The sequence below is a fragment of the Gracilinanus agilis genome, chromosome 4 (assembly GCF_016433145.1).
Source record: "Gracilinanus agilis isolate LMUSP501 chromosome 4, AgileGrace, whole genome shotgun sequence".
Taxonomy (NCBI): Eukaryota; Metazoa; Chordata; class Mammalia; order Didelphimorphia; family Didelphidae; genus Gracilinanus; species Gracilinanus agilis.
The window spans coordinates 476,321,065-476,333,918 of NC_058133.1; the positions used below are offsets into that span (position 1 = coordinate 476,321,065).

Below are 12,854 nucleotides of genomic sequence, written 5' to 3' on the forward strand. Positions count from 1 at the left end.
TCTGCATCTTTGACCCCAAGTTACTCTACAGCTCCTCTTGGTCATGATTTATATGCAGAGGATTCAGGCAACTAGAAATAGGAATAATTTGAAATTCTCAGACAGACCTCAAAGATATGCCTTGGTAATAAATAAGTACCAGAAGCCTTAAGACAAAGAGGTAGAAATAAAGATAATAATGCCTAGAACTTCCATGAACATCATCTTCTCCTTTAACATAGTTCCCTTTTATCTCTTTTGTCTCTGCCCCCTCAGAACCTGAATCAGAATCCACGGACTCTGTTGCCCAAATTCTATGGGCTATACTGTGTACAGGCAGGTGGTAAAAACATTCGAATTGTGGTGATGAACAACCTGCTTCCACGCTCAGTAAAAATGCATGCCAAGTATGACCTCAAGGGCTCAACCTACAAACGGCGTGCCTCACAGAAAGAGCGAGAGAAAGTGTTCCCCACCTACAAAGATCTGGACTTCCTGCAAGATATTCCAGATGGCCTTTTCTTGGATTCTGACATGTATAATGCCCTGTGCAAGACACTACAGCGAGATTGCTTGGTGAGTTCCCTTTCTCTCCTGCAAACAGAACATCAAGATCATGCATCAGTGTTGACCTTGTGATGAACAAGGTAGAATTATATTCCTTAAGTGCCAACCCCTCTCTCACCCCCTCCAAAAATCATTAGACTTTTCACTGTTACCAAATATCACAAGGAACCTATCCTTGTGAAATCTGGAGTTACCTCTTTGTGACCTTGCCCCTGCTTCTCTTACAGCCATGACTTATCACAAGAATCCAGTATGGCTTTATTTTATTTTATTTTTTATTATTTCTTTTCATTATCACATAGAAACAAATTTTTTTGCTTTTTATAAAAATGATTTTACTTTTTTTTTGTTTTAAATTTTATTTTATTTTTAGAAAAATTTTTTCCATGGCTACATGATTCATGGTCTTACTCTCCCCCACCCCCCCACCCCCATAGCCGACGCACATTCCACTGGTTAGAAAAAATTTTTTGATAATTGTTTTGTTTTGTTTTTAACTGTTAACTTCTCTTTTAGAATCAATATCATGAATTGGTTCCAAAGCAGAAAAGTGGTAAGGACTAGGCAATGGGGGTTAAGTGACTTGCCCAGGGTCACATAGCTAGAAAGTGTCTGAGGCCAGATTTAAACTTAGGACCTCCCATCTCTAGACCTGGCCCTGAATCCACTGAACTACACAGCTGGCCCCTGACAATTGTTTCCTGAAAATTTAGGATTCAGATTTTCTCCCTTCTTCCCTACCCTTCCAGGTAGTAAATAGCCTGATATAGGTTATACCAGTGCTTTTAAATGCAATCTAGTATTACGTTATAAAGTACAAAGAGAGAGGGGGAATGAAAGCTGACAAGGAAGACTTGGGGACTTGGAGGAAAAAAATTAAAAGAATGAAGCAAGGGGATTCTGAGGGAATGGAGGTTTTAGGGAGAAAGCTGAACTGCTCTTCAAGGATGGCAGAAAGGCCATAGAATTTGTGAGCCTGAAATAAACTAAGAAGGAGGACCAAAGGGGAAGGGTCCCCTTCTCCATGCAGATCTTGGTTAGAGTCATGAGATCTTCATCTGTTTGTATGGGGAAAAGGATAAAGAGAGGACAGCTCTTTTTCTTTGAGTTTATTCCTTATTAGTATCTTGAGTTTTTACATTACCTTCATTTCTGAATTTATTCTTTATCCCTCCCCTATCTGCTAAACTAGCCGTTGTAACCAAGATTTAAGAAAGATAGGAAAAAAGGCTTTTTTGGAAAACTAATACATCAACCAAATCTGACAGTAATTGGCAGTGCTCCATGCCTTCCTTCAACAAAGGAGGGGAAGTTCATTTCTTTATCTCTTTTAGGGCCAAGCTTGGACATCACAATCACCCAGCATTTAGCTTTGGTTTTGTTGTTCTTTTCATGTGTTGTCATTGTGTATGGTGTTTTCCTGGTTTTGCTTACCTGACTTTCCATCAGTTCTTTTAAATCCTCCAGTGCTTCTCTGAATTCTTTATAATTGTGATTTCTATGGTTTCTCACAGCACAATAATATTTCGTTATAATAATATACCACAATTTATTTAGCTACTTACCATTATTATCCAGTTCTTTGCTACTACAAAAAGTGATGAAGAGAATATATTAATTATATAGATCCTTTATTTCCATCTTTAACCTTCTTGGAATATATGCTTAGCAGTGAAATCTCTGAGTCAAAATGTATGAACTATTACCGCCTTTCTTATCATAGTCCTAAATTACTTTCTGAAATGGTTACACCAATTTGTAGCTCCATCAACATTATATTAGTTGTGTGCCTGTCTTTCCATAATCCCTGCAATATAGACTTTTATCATCTTTGTCAGTTTGCTAACCATTAGGTGAAAAAGAGTTGTTTTGACTTTTTAATTCTTTTATAATTTGTGATGGTTTGCAATTATTTTTCTGAGAACCATTTGCTAATAGGGCAATTCTAAGAGAGGCGTGTGCACGCGCATGCATGCATTCATTCATTTGTTCATCCTAATAATCCTCACCCTCATGCTGGGATTTTAATTTCCTTTTTTCTAACTTGGATTTCCTGTGACTCCCAAAGCCTCAAGTTAAAGTATCTTCCTTGCACCCAGGTGTTACAGAGCTTCAAGATCATGGACTATAGTCTGCTGGTGGCAATCCACAATATGGAACATGCACAACGAGAGCGGTTATCCACTGATGTGGGCCCAGGAAATGACACACGGAAGCCAGCCACACAGAAGGCTCTCTATTCCACAGCTGTGGAGTCCATCCAGGGTGAGGCTCGGCGGGGCGGCACCATGGAAACAGAGGACCAGTGAGTATATTATGGGTCCTGGGAATCAGAGAGACTCATCACCTATATATTCCTTGTGGGAAGGAAGGTTGAGGCAGTGCTACCTTCTATAGTGGAAAGTCACCAGAAAGCTGAAATTCTGTTTAAGGCAGACCACTATAGATAGGAATTCAGTTTAGGATGGGACCATCTTGGACCCCATCCAAGAAAATTTCATTATCAGGATACTGTGAACTAGTCCTATAACATGATTCCCAAGAAAATGATTAAAGGTAATGATCAAATATAGACTGTAACATGTATGGGATAAGGGCACCCAGAGTAAAAGATTGGCCATTGTCTGGTGGGAGTTTATTAGGAAAGGTTTCCTGAAAGGAAGGTTGGAAGGAACATGCCTACATAATATTTTTCAAGGGAGAGGGATTCATGATTTTTCTAATTCTTGGTAATTAAGTATAGTTGGTGCTTTGAACAGCTCAAGTCCATACCTGCATTTGACTTACAGATGAGAGGTACCACACTCTTAAAGCTCTGTGGTTTCCTCATTCTTCTCCCTCTCTGCCTTTGCCCCAGGATGGGTGGCATTCCTGCCCGAAACAATAAAGGAGATCGCTTGCTGCTCTATATCGGTATCATTGACATTCTACAGTCTTATAGGTGAGAATCTCTTGGGCACAAAAATGGATCCTAGATTTGGGAGCTGAAAGGGGATGAGTGTTTGGGGTTAAACATTTCCCCCTCCAGTCAGATAAATCAGCCTTGCCTCTAGGGTATCTCCTGATTAAGACTCATAGGTTTCAGGACATCTGCTTGTTATGCAAGATTTCAGATGAGAAGCTTAATTTCCTCCCCCAATTCACACATGCCTTCTGGTAGAAAGCTAACTCAGCCCTAAGACCATCTGTCTAGCTATTGCTTTATGTGGCATGAGTCACACTCCACTTCAGGCTGTAGCTGGAAGTTTCTTCTCTTCCTTTCTCACTTTCCCAGTAGGGAAAAACAAGGGAGTTACTATAATTGGGCCAAGAGCTCTAGCTTCTAGCCCCAGTGAACAGAGGTGAGGAACATCTGGTGCTAGCCAGAGTTTCTCTTTCCCTTCTCTCCCCCAATCCGCCTTGCACTTGAGTATTCAACATATATAAAACATTTTTTTTAATTCAGTATTTGTGGATTTATTAATGAAGAAAGTATCACCTATCTTGATATCCCCTTACAACCACAATAAACCAAAATCTAATTTACATTATTTCTTTGGTCTGGATAACTTTAATGAGAGGACTAGTTGACCTCTTCTAGACAAAGCCTCATTCCTCACACAGATCTTACTTTTTTTGCATCCTCAAATAGATATCTGATCTCATCCATGTGGATGTTCCCTCCAGAAGTGCAGATTACAACTCATCCATGCCTGCCCATCCTGGCTAACACACTTATCCATGTCCTTCCCTATGTTTGCCACAGGGGTTTGACCCAACACTTTTGGCGCCTTCATTACTTTCTCTTGACATAGCAGTGGACCACACAGGCAGTCCATTGGGGGTCCCTTGCTCTAGCCAGGTGACCAGCCTATCTCCTTTTTTGATCATACATTTATTTGATGACATTCTTTATTGAAGTTCCCATTGCAATTCCTTATTTGTTTTGTGTTACAGCTTCTGTGTGTGTGTGATCTCCATAGACTTATGATTTTGAGTTCTTTAAAGACTATGTTTTTCCATTAATTACAGACATATAACCCATAGGCCTTTATTTCTGGGGGATTTGGGGTGTTATTTAGAAGAGTTTTGTGGTTGCTAAAAGTCTCTCCCCTGCCTGCTATCTTCTTCCATTTCATTCTGGCTCCATCTCATTGTCCATTTGTAATGTTTGTCCTGGATGAACTCTCAGGAGAATTAGCAGTTTAGATAACTTGTTAAGGCCTTGATCTTCTATCTACCCTTTACCCCTGTCATCCCTGCCACATACCACCACCACCCCTTAAAAAAATCATAATTATTTTTTTAATGAGCCTGTGACTCTTATGATGCATTTATGTGCTGATAACTTTCACAGGTTCATGAAGAAGCTGGAACATTCATGGAAAGCTCTGGTCCATGATGGGGTAAGTGGATTGTATTTACCTATCTCTTTGCCCCTCTGCCCTGCACTTCCCTCCTCAGTTTTCTCCATGGTGTAATGGGTAGAGTAGACTTTGAGGTTGAGAAGCCCTGGGTTCAAGCCCCAGCTCTGAAACATTAGCCTCTCTCAGCTTCAATTTCCTTGTCTGTCAAAAGCAGAGCTTGGAGTCACTGACTTAAGACTTCTTAGTGCTGAATTATGATGCTATGGACCTGCCTCTGGACCCTGGCAGGTTCCCTGATCTCCTGGTGCTCCAAGCAACTCTGTCCAACTCTGTTTCATAGAAGGGTCCAGCCTGCTTGTAAGAGAAGCTCCATCTCCTATTGAAATTGCCAGGCCAGCCTCTCCCCCTGTTTCCTCCTCTGCCCTATTTGAGTCCTTGGCCCTGGGGCACACGGCAATTTAGAGCTCTCAAACCCCCTTCTCCACAGGACACGGTGTCAGTGCACAGGCCGAGTTTCTATGCTGAGCGGTTTCATCAATTCATGTGCCAAACAGTATTCAAGAAAATTCCCTGTAAGTGACCAGCCCCATCACTGTGCTGCTGGGGTGAGGGGTATTTTGGAGGGTAAAGGAGGGGTGTCATACACTGGGTAGCTTCAGCATGTGGCAAGTGTGCCAACCACTGCAGGGCAAGACAGCCAACTAGATGGGGAACTTCATTAACACAGATTTCCTATGAGGCATACAAAGAGGATTTCCTTGTCTCGTGTTCTAGGCCGTGCCCAAAGGAATTACCGTGACATAAACTCATTGTAACCTATATCTCTCTAAATGTTTTTCTTTTTCTCTCTCAGCACCTAAGAGGGACTACTTCATCCTGGCCCCCATGTTGCTTTAGGCTCTTCCCCTGCTTTTCCTTCCCGTTTACTACTGAGGTCACTAAACCTAAAAAACCTTAATAGACCTTATAGGACATAGGCCAAAACATGCAAGTAATACTAATGCCAGTTTATGATGTGAGGGACAGTTGGGGGCAGATGGAAGAATAGAGGTCAAGAATAGATTATTCTATATTAGGTTTTGTTGCCCTGTTTTCGTCCTTAGTGAAGCTGACAAGGGAGGGGCCCCAGATAATGATGAATTATTCCCTATATGCATCAAGAGATAGGAAATTAGGGAAAGGAATGTAAGGTACTTTGAACTTTTTTTTATCTGGGTGCTGGTCTCTGTATTAAGTCCTAAGCGGGTCTCTCTCCCTTTTGAAGTGAAGCTTTCTCCTTCCAAAAAGAGTCGGCTCAGTTCATCCCTTCGTAGAGTGGGCCCAGGTGGAAACTCCCTCTCACCCTCCCAACTGACAGTCACTGTCTCTGGAGAGAATAAGGCAGAAATGACAACGCAAGTGGAAGTGGAACCAGGTTAGTGCCAGGACTGGGGTTCCTATATGATTAGAAACTCCTTTCCCTCTCTTTCTGCATCTTTTAGATTGGGACACCTGTCATCCTAGAGATGCTGAGCCTTGGCCACATCCTTGACTCCCTTTCCTGACCCAATGGGACACAGTTCCTGTAGACTTTTCCTCCTCTTCTTCCTCAGTAGTTCATATTCTATATTTCTCCTTCTAGGGGTCTACTTTCGCCGTCCTGATCTACTTCCCCAAACTCCACCTGTGGATGAAACCAATAGTGACTCTGCTGCCACCACCCTTTCTACCTCTCCAGGCAGTGAAAAATTCAACACACCAGCTAACAGGTTTGTTCCTTGGCCCTCTCCTTGGTGGTCTCTCCACACCTTTCTTCAGCTCTCCATATTCTTCTGGGGAGGCCTGACCCCTTGTGATCCTCAGGGGTCCTTGGTTCTCCATGAGGTTCATGGGCTTGCAAGTTCATCTCCCCGTGAGCTCAAGCTCAGAGATCCCCAGCAGGGTGGGAAACCTCTGCCTTAATGGTGAGGGGGTGGGGGTGTGCTCCTACCCTGGGCCTTGGCCTACGTTGGGGTCTCCTTTGATGTAGTCTGTCTACCTATACTTCACCCTCAACCCTCATCCAATAATCTTCAGAATAAGACCTCTGCCTGCCCCTGCCAAAAAATCATTAGGACTATGAGAGGTCCAAAGTGAGGCTGCTGATGCAATTCATGTTGTTATTTAGGATATACAGGAACAGAGTAGAGAGCTAAGAAATACTCTTTTAGTTAACCAGTTGGAGCAAAGTATCAGGCTCTTCTAACTGATGCTCACAGGTTATGGCATTGAAATAACCTGTTAGGGGTAGGATGATGATGAGGCCTAAGCAGGGATGACCCCTTGCCCCATCTTGACTTTCCTCCCCTAACACTTTTCCTCCCACAGTTCACCTCCCTCAGAAAGAATTGATGTCATCGTTGAGTCAGAATTCAGCTGTGTGAGTGACTGAGCTTTGGGGAGCTGTGGGGTGGGGGGGAGTGGGTACTGGTTGGACTATTCATTGCCCTGAGCCTTTGCCCCTTTGTGGCTTGGTGACATGGCCCAAGTTGGATGGTTGAGAGTCCTTGTTTCTGCCACCTAGTCTGAAGTGAACTTTAATGAGCCCTCAGTTCTGAGTCTCTTCTGTTTTCTTCTCCTTCCCCACAATTTGAATCTTTTTTTCTTTTCTCTCCAGTGAGAAAAAAAACGAGGACCTGGCACTTGGAATCAGATTCTTCCATCATTACGGTCCCAAGATATCAGCTCCATCTGCTGAGCTCCCCCTTTCCTGGCTATTGAAAAGGAGAGTAGTCGAGTCTGGGAGAATCTTCTCCTCAGACTCCTGAAGAGGGACCTTTTCCCTCGCCCCCAGGATGGGCATTAATTAGTGCCTTAGGCAGTTGGGTCAGTATCATTGTGTGAAGAGCATCCCAGACCCCAAGTTGGGGGGCACCAATTCTGCACTTCCCAGCTCTGCTTCCAAAATTGACTTTTAGGACTGTTCCTCTTCAAAGCTGGAAGTAGGGCTGATGGACTACAAGGTTCTCTTCCTCCTTTTCCACCTATTTTTTAGCAACTGGACTGTTTCTTTTCAGCAGTCTGGCCAGTGACCCCAGCTCTCCTTGGCTTCTGGAGGGGAGGTTCTCTGTAACTTTTGTAAAGATTTTTTTGGGAAGTATGAGTGTTCATACACCTCCTTGGCTTGGGTTTTTGAAAGTTCTTCATACTCCCCCTCCCCCCCCCTTTTCTTTTTTAAGAAAAGATTTCATGACAATTTCAGAACAAGAAGTTGAACTTTGGCCACCTCATTGGCCTTGGGGGGCAAAAAGGGGCAGGAAATTGTGGAGGTTCCCCCAAAAGAAGAGAAAGTCTGGTAAAGCACAGGATAGTGATGACTACAACTCCAGGAGAATCTTCTTTGCATCCTCTCCTCTGAGTGCATCAGTGGCTTTATCCAGGCTGAAGAATTTGAGATAGGGGACAAGGGGCCTTCACATTTCTAAACAAAACACTTAACTTGGAGTGGCCATGGGACAGATGGTCAGAGCCCTTCTGACCAGGGTCCTGCTGACTGTTGGGCCATGCTGATTCTTATTCTCTGCAATTTGAACTGTTTTCTGGTTGTTTTCCTGAATCTAGAGACTTATCAAGTGAATATTGGATCCTCCTTCAAAGGAGTTCCCCTCCTTGCTCTTTCTTACCTGTTGCAATAGTGTCTTGCTGTCTGAGGAGCTGAGTTGAGAAGGCAGACAGCTTTGTGTATGTAACATACAGTCCTTGCTGATGAGACGGAAGAATGTAGCGTCTCTTAAATCCATTCGGAGTCATTTGACCCTGTGCAGTGGTGCCGTCCCTGCATCCTCAGAAAAAGAGAGGTTGGGGAGAAGGTACTTCAGACCTCCATTCCCCAATGAGGAGGATCAAAGCTCTCTAGCTTGACACTCTAGTTTTGGGGGATGACTCGGGGCTGGAATCTCAGGCAGATTGTTCAATCCCCATTCCCTTCTTCTACTCCTTTCCCTTAATCAGGTTAGTCTGTATCCAAGTAACTGTCTATATTAGACACCCCAACCCTCACCTGAAGCCAGTTTCTGGCTTTCTGTCTTTGCTGCCATTTTTTAAATAAGAAGGAAACAATTCTTGCTATTTTTTTCATGATTTACTATTTATGAAGTATTTAAGTGTTTTATTCAGGGCAGAGTTATTCTCTACAGGGTGGGAGGGAAACAGGATATTAGAGGGAGGGCTGGGTCTCTATGGGAGGTGGAATTAGAAGGGAAGGGGACTCAACATTTCTATGAAGCGTCACTATCTGCCTCTACTTTGTATTGTTAAAAAATGGCAAATATTATAAAATGATGAGTACCTGGTTTTAATGTATTAAAACTTTTGTCAGTTATTTTAAATTCCTTTTAAAAGCTTTTTGTCTTTTCTTCCTGGTTCTCTTACCATTCTTCCACATACTTCATTCAGGTGATCCCATATTGTTGCCTTTCTTGAATGACCTTGAGGTCTCCAACCTGCCCTATCCAGGTACACTTTTCCTGGCCTTCACTTATTTCTAAACTTCTGGTAGAAGCTGCATTATAATGTTGTATTCTCTTTCCTATTTTATGTCAGAGCACAGGTATATGGAGGGAGGGATAGATAGATAGATAATCTAATGCTCATTTGGAACGTTGGGATCCTGGCTCCTCCACAGCTTCCTAACCTGGATAGTCTCCCTTCTCGGCTTGATTTTCCTTTCCCTGAAGGCCCAGGTATCTGAAGCACTTTCTTCTTTTGCTGGGCTGAACCTGAGCTCTCACTCTCCTCCAAGCTTAGATTAGGACAAGTAAAGAGAAAAGGAAAAAGGTGAGTTCATTCTAATTTGTCTGAGACAACAAATGAGCCAGGTTGAAAGCCACCACTTTCTTCTCCCCTCACTATAACACCCTTCAACAAATATTAAATACCTAATGTATGCATTACATACATGACTTAAAGGCTTCATAATCTAATTGGCAAGCAAAAGATAAGATAAAAATAAAAACTTTTAAATGATAGGAGGCACATTAAGTATCCACTTCATTATTACAAATTTATAGATCTATTGCGAATAATAAATGCTGTTTAGAAGTTCATAGGAGGGGAAGTTGGGGAAGTTTTATGGGTGAGATAAATGGGAACTAGGTCTTGACAGACAAGACCTCAAGAATATACCTCAAGAATAGATGTTCAGAGGGAACAATTAATATGACATGGAAGAGACTAACCAGAAAGTATGGAAAGGTAAGGATCAGTAGATCCAGATTATTAAGGATTTTGAATGCCAATGTGAGAAATCTGGATTTTATTCTGTAGACAGTGCAGGGCTTTTTAAAAGGGAAAGCATGATAAAAGTGATACTTTAGGAAATTTAATCTCATAGTGTAATAGAAGGACCAGAGGGGAAGAGAGCAGTTTAGGATTCATTCAGAGATTTAAGGTTTACCAAGGACTTTGCTCCCAATTCTCTGAGTAAAGTGATGCCTGTTGTGGAAATGGATTTGCCCCCGTAGCCAGCCAGTCTGATGAGACTTCTAAAGCAGAGCTCCCAGCTCTGAGTCCATTGTTCTCCCCACTAGACTACACTACATTGCAGGAAGGAGCTGTTCTATCAATCAGGCGAGAAGTGATCAGGACCAAAACTGGTATGGCAACACTGATCATAGAAATGAAGAGACAGACTCCAAAAGGATCTGGAGAAAGGGTCACCCACTGACAGATGATAACTCGGATCCTAGATGTGTGTTCCTGGGCAAGTCACTTAACTCCTCAATCTTTAGTTTCTCCATTTCAAATTGAGATCATATAAATGTCAGTTATTTCTCTGGATGCAATGGCAAGGCCACTAGTTTTGGAGTCAAAGGAAATAGACAACTCTCCAGCTCTGCAACTTAACTGCTTCTGTGAACTTAGTAAATCATATCTTTAGACCTCAGTTTCCCTCATTTTACAGGTGAAGAATGAATCTCAGCAGCTCAATATTTATGTTCTTTTTGTTACCTCCAGCCAAAGATGACTTGGGGGAGCTTGAATAAGGTCAAACACTTGGTCCCTCAGCCCTTCTGATTAACCAAGGAAAACAATTTTTCACTCTAAAAAAAATTAGCACTACTTTGAGCTTCTTGAGTTCCTTTTGTCTTTCTGTTTCTTATACTGAACAGGCAGCTTGGATGGGGTTTGGCCAACCCTAGTGGGTAAAATTCTACCTTGTATGTCAGAGGGGCCCTCCAGTGGTCAGCAGTTAGACCTGCTGTTTATTTGGCATTCATACCCAGTACTGTCTGTACAAAGCTCCAGGTCCTAACATGTAATCTGGGGTCTATAAAGAATTAGTAAATTAATATAAATCACGAGGATGATAGAGTGGGAAGCCTTTGAAAAATCGTGTCTTTATGATGAAAGCTTTTACAACTATCTTAGGATGTTTTATAACTAAATTCTCATCTCCAACCAAAATTCTTCTTGAATTGCCTTAACTCCATTTCCTTTCTAGCCTTTCAAAGACAGAAAACAGCTGGTCGTCATTTTCATTAAAATCCGAAAGCAATGCATAGCTCATTATACTTTGGGTTTCTGCTCCCACTGAAGACAATAGTTACCCTGTAGACTTGTCTAGGTTATTTCATTGTAAACTTAATTTTCCATCTCTATTTTTTAATCTTTTTTTTTTCTTTTAAACTTTTACCTTCTGACTTAGTGTCAATTCTAAGACAGAAAAGCAGCAAGGACTAAGCAGTCAAGGTTAAGTGACTTGCCCAGAGTCACACAGCTTGGAAGTATCTGAGACCAAATTTGAACCCAACTCAAGGCCTGAGACCTTATCCCCTCTGCTACTTAGCTGTCCCTCCCCAGTGGGCTCATTAACAAAATATACTTCCAACTCCTGATAGGGAGGTGCTGGATTCAAGTGTGTATTGAGACATATTTTTGCATTATGTCCATGTGGAAATTTGTTCTACTTGATCATATGTATTTGTTACAAAGAAGTTTTTTCCCTCTTTCCCACAGTGGGGTGGTGGTGGGAGGGATAGAAGGTAGACTATGATTAATTGAAAAAATAATAAAATTTAATTAAAAAAAGATTTCTCAAGTTTGGTGACTGTGATTACCCAGCATTCACTTTGGTCGCTCTGTTCCTTTACACTCCAATTGGATATATTATATTCTTGGTTTTCCTTACTTCACTGTTTATAAATCTTCCATTCACCTTTGAATTCTTCCTATTTGTAGTTTTTTAATAATGTAGTAATTACATTCATGTGCCACAGTATATTTAGACATTGATTTCCTAATTGATTCCTCCCCATTTTTAGCCTTAAAAGGAAACAACGGGGGCAGCTGGGTAGCTCAGTGGATTGAGAGCCAGGCCTAGAGACGGGAGGTCCTAGGTTCAAATCTGGCCTCAAACACTTCCCAGCTGTGTGACCCTGGGCAAGTCACTTGACTTGCCTACCCTTACCACTCTTCCACCTATAAGTCAATACACAGAAGTTAAGGGTTTAAAAAAAAAATTAAAAAAAAAAAGGAAACAACGTTGTGGCAGATTATGTTAAATTTGGAGTCAGGAAGACCATTCAAATCTTGCTTCAGACTTGAGTTGTAGCCAAGACACTTGATCCTTTTCAGGCTCATCTGTAAAATGGAGCTTATAATAGCACCTATCACAGGTTGTGTGTGTGTGTGTGTGATATGATCAAATAAGATATATCTAAAGTTCTTTGCAAGCCTTAAAATGCTCAATAAATGGAGGGAGCTAAGTGATAAGGTAGATAGAATACTGGCCCTGCTGTCAGGAAACCCCGAGTTCAAATATGGCCTACACACATTCACTAAGTGTGGGCAAGCCACTTAATCTCTGTTTGCCTCATTTCCCTCAACTCTAAAATGGGGATGATCATAGTACCTACCTTGAAGGATTTTTGGAAGGATCAAATGAAATCATTGTAACGTGCTTAGCACAGTGCCTGGCACACAGATGTTCCAGAAATGCTTATC

The 12,854-nt window shown here is 41.9% G+C and overlaps 1 protein-coding gene across 1 annotated transcript in view; it reads left to right on the forward strand.

The window, feature by feature from the left end:
* Positions 1-7,616, forward strand: part of PIP5K1A (phosphatidylinositol-4-phosphate 5-kinase type 1 alpha) — a 33,673-nt gene extending 26,057 nt beyond the window's left edge. Inside the window, exons 8-16 of the mRNA XM_044672680.1 lie at positions 256-555; positions 2,646-2,851; positions 3,404-3,487; positions 4,883-4,931; positions 5,380-5,464; positions 6,157-6,306; positions 6,514-6,640; positions 7,239-7,290; positions 7,528-7,616. Coding sequence (XP_044528615.1) covers positions 256-555; positions 2,646-2,851; positions 3,404-3,487; positions 4,883-4,931; positions 5,380-5,464; positions 6,157-6,306; positions 6,514-6,640; positions 7,239-7,290; positions 7,528-7,530 — 1,056 coding nt within the window. The 3' untranslated portion in view covers positions 7,531-7,616. The remainder of the gene's footprint in view (positions 1-255; positions 556-2,645; positions 2,852-3,403; positions 3,488-4,882; positions 4,932-5,379; positions 5,465-6,156; positions 6,307-6,513; positions 6,641-7,238; positions 7,291-7,527) is intronic.
* Positions 7,617-12,854: the final 5,238 nt, after the last annotated feature.